Source organism: Trachurus japonicus, chromosome 12 (genome assembly GCF_045865225.1).
Source record: "Trachurus japonicus isolate A0001 chromosome 12, Traja_1.0".
Lineage (NCBI taxonomy): Eukaryota > Metazoa > Chordata > Actinopteri > Carangiformes > Carangidae > Trachurus > Trachurus japonicus.
In genome coordinates, this window is record NC_140918.1 from 16,120,826 (window position 1) to 16,123,490 (window position 2,665).

The window sequence follows — 2,665 nt, forward strand, 5'->3', positions numbered from 1 at the left end:
CACCATTCTGTTGCTAAGTTACAAGAGTGTACACACAAACATGACATGACCCCAGCGCGTTCCTTGGATTGATTCAGTAGCTGCTTGCGTTGAGTTGAGTTTACTCGCGGATTGAGTTTAATTAAGTCATCCGCTTGGAAATATCGCTCAGGTACGAGTCATTTGCTCTGATTTAGTCACTAATTTTCACATCCTAGTAATTTGCAAGGTGTTAAGTTACAGTGTTTCTTTGACTCCCGCATGTGCATTTGTCGTTTTGTTTGTCTCATCAGCAATTGTTTTTGTAAAATCAATAGGCTAACACATAATGTAGTAGTAACATACTGAGAAAAGGACGACTGTTGATATACTTTTAGCAAAATGTTATCATTTCCCATTATTATCAGACTCTTTAATACAGAATAGCCTAATAATATTAAAGAGTTGTACACCTGCACTAACAGATTTTGATCTGTATAAATCTGTATAAAACTATAAGGAGACATAAAAACATACAATTCAGTTAGTGCAGGATGAACAATTGTGCAATGTAGTGTACAAAGTGCAGGTGTACAACTCTTTAATAATTAATTAATTATCCTTCCTGTATTTTTTATTCTATTCTATTGGAGCTGCTGTGACACAATCATTAATGCATTGCAGATTAGTGCAGGAAGTATTCTATTCTAAAGTTCTATTCTATTCAATTTTTTTTTACAGTATGTACACATTATGCATACTGTTAGCTGCCATTGTCTTACGTTTAGTATTGTCAGTTTGGGGGCAATAGGTTGAACTGTAAAGAATCATGGGTCTAACATGTTTTATTTTTATGCTTTAGGCAGGTTTCCATCAAGCTACCTCCAGCCATGCCATATGTTAAAAAGGGAAGCAAGAAGATCTCAATCCTGCTGGATATTAAGTCCCAGAAATGTGGAATGAGGCACACAGTCTTCTCAGTCAGAGGAAATGAATACACTGGAGAGTGGAAGGACAACAAGAAGCATGGTTAGACACTGTGTTGGGATTTGTGACATTTGTGAACACTTGGTTGTGAATCATTATAATGTTTGTTTACAGTATAGCTAAAACGTTTGTGCTTTTTAATATCTTCCAGGAAAGGGGATACAGGTTTGGAAGACACGTGGTGCCATTTATAATGGAGAGTGGAAGTATGGAAAATGCGATGGGTATGGTACCTACAGTGTACTCCTCCCTGGTACAAAGCAGTATGAAAGGAAGTACTGCGGGAGATGGAAGAATGGAAAGAAGCACGTAAGTGATAAACTGCCATTCATGATAACCAAACATAATTACACTCTGTGATAAGTTTTGCTTCACTTTCTTTCCCTTCAGGGTTACGGGACGTACTTCTATAATAATTCAGCAGTGTATGAAGGGGAGTGGGCTGAGGACCAGCGGAGTGGCTGGGGAAGAATGTACTACGAGAATGGTGATATCTACGAGGGCGAGTGGATGAAGGATAAAAATCATGGACAGGGCATCATCCGATTTGGTAAGCAAACATTTTCAAACCAAAGATATGACTATGATTTGTTGACAAAGATGGTCAATTTTAAAACTTTTCCAACTTTGTCCAAGCAAATGGAAACTGGTATGAAGGCGGATGGCAAGATGGCAAGAAGAGCGGGGATGGAAAGTACTACCACTCTGACAAAGGCCAGCTCTATGAAGGCTTTTGGGTGAATGGAGTAGCAAAATGTGGGACCCTGTCTGATTTTGGGAGGGATGAAGCCCCAACCCCAACGAAGTATCCCATTCCACAGGTACGTCTCATGGCTGTGGCTATTATTACAACCACATATTCAGTTTAACGACTATACTTTCCTTATACCTCTCTCACTGCTCTCTCAAAACTTACCTGGCACAAAAGCAATAATCATGGACAGCTCATGCTGTATTGTGGATTAAAACATGACCTTATCTCATCTTTCAAGATACACCTGGTGAATATGCAGTTGGTGTTAGAGGAGGCCCAGTCAGCCTATATGGATCAGTATTGATGAGCAACAACAAGAGGAGCAACAGCAAGTTTCCACCCCATCATACACACAGACAAAAAATAAAAATGGCATGGCACATCCTGTGTTTTCAGTTTGTCAAAAGGTTTCCAACCAAAAGATTTGTTCTTCACTGTGATGTAAACCAAAATCATCAATTACTAATGTGCTAACTATTTTTTAATGTTAACCCTATCAACTACCAATGCTGGTGGCCAACTAGCCTATCTGTAATCATAATAAAAGGCTTGGTGCTTCTGCCACAACAGTTCAGATAGGGTTCCTAATTTACTGTTCAACTATGTATATGATGAAAAATGGATAATGTTGCACTTGATTACTAAATTTACTACATTAGGCATGTTTAGTGCCTATACAAACACACAACCAGAGACCGTCAGATTTGGTCATACCATGAATTCAGTATTACCAGTAATATTATTGGGATATTCAACTGATAAGACCTCATATTTTTTTTTACTACACATTCTGTATGTTGGATTCTGATGATGGTTGTATACCCTGACAGTCTATTCAAACTTGTAAACTAGACACACTTTGTTATTGAATAAGGAAGTTCTGGTACTATGCTCTGTTCATTCTTAAATAGTTTATCTCATCATTAAAAAAAAGAGTATGTGCTCCCGCAAAAGATGCAGATCTCT

At 38.1% G+C, this 2,665-nt stretch overlaps 1 protein-coding gene across 1 annotated transcript; it reads left to right on the forward strand.

Annotated features, from left to right (window-relative positions):
* Positions 1-43: 43 nt before the first annotated feature.
* morn3 (MORN repeat containing 3) lies at positions 44-2,070 on the forward strand. Its single transcript, XM_085792417.1, has 6 exons — positions 44-151; positions 821-987; positions 1,097-1,254; positions 1,336-1,495; positions 1,582-1,766; positions 1,938-2,070. The coding sequence occupies exons 2-6, from the start codon at positions 849-851 to the stop codon at positions 2,001-2,003; spliced, it is 708 nt and encodes a 235-aa protein (XP_085648543.1). The 5' UTR covers positions 44-151; positions 821-848; the 3' UTR covers positions 2,004-2,070.
* Positions 2,071-2,665: the final 595 nt, after the last annotated feature.

Coding starts and splice junctions, on each gene's coding strand:
- morn3 (XM_085792417.1), top strand. CDS start 849: ATGCCATATGTTAAAAAGGGAAGCAAGAAGATCTCAATCCTGCTGGAT. Junction 1,255..1,335: donor GGAAGAATGGAAAGAAGCAC/GTAAGTGATAAA, acceptor CTTTCCCTTCAG/GGTTACGGGACGTACTTCTA. Junction 1,767..1,937: donor CGAAGTATCCCATTCCACAG/GTACGTCTCATG, acceptor TCATCTTTCAAG/ATACACCTGGTGAATATGCA.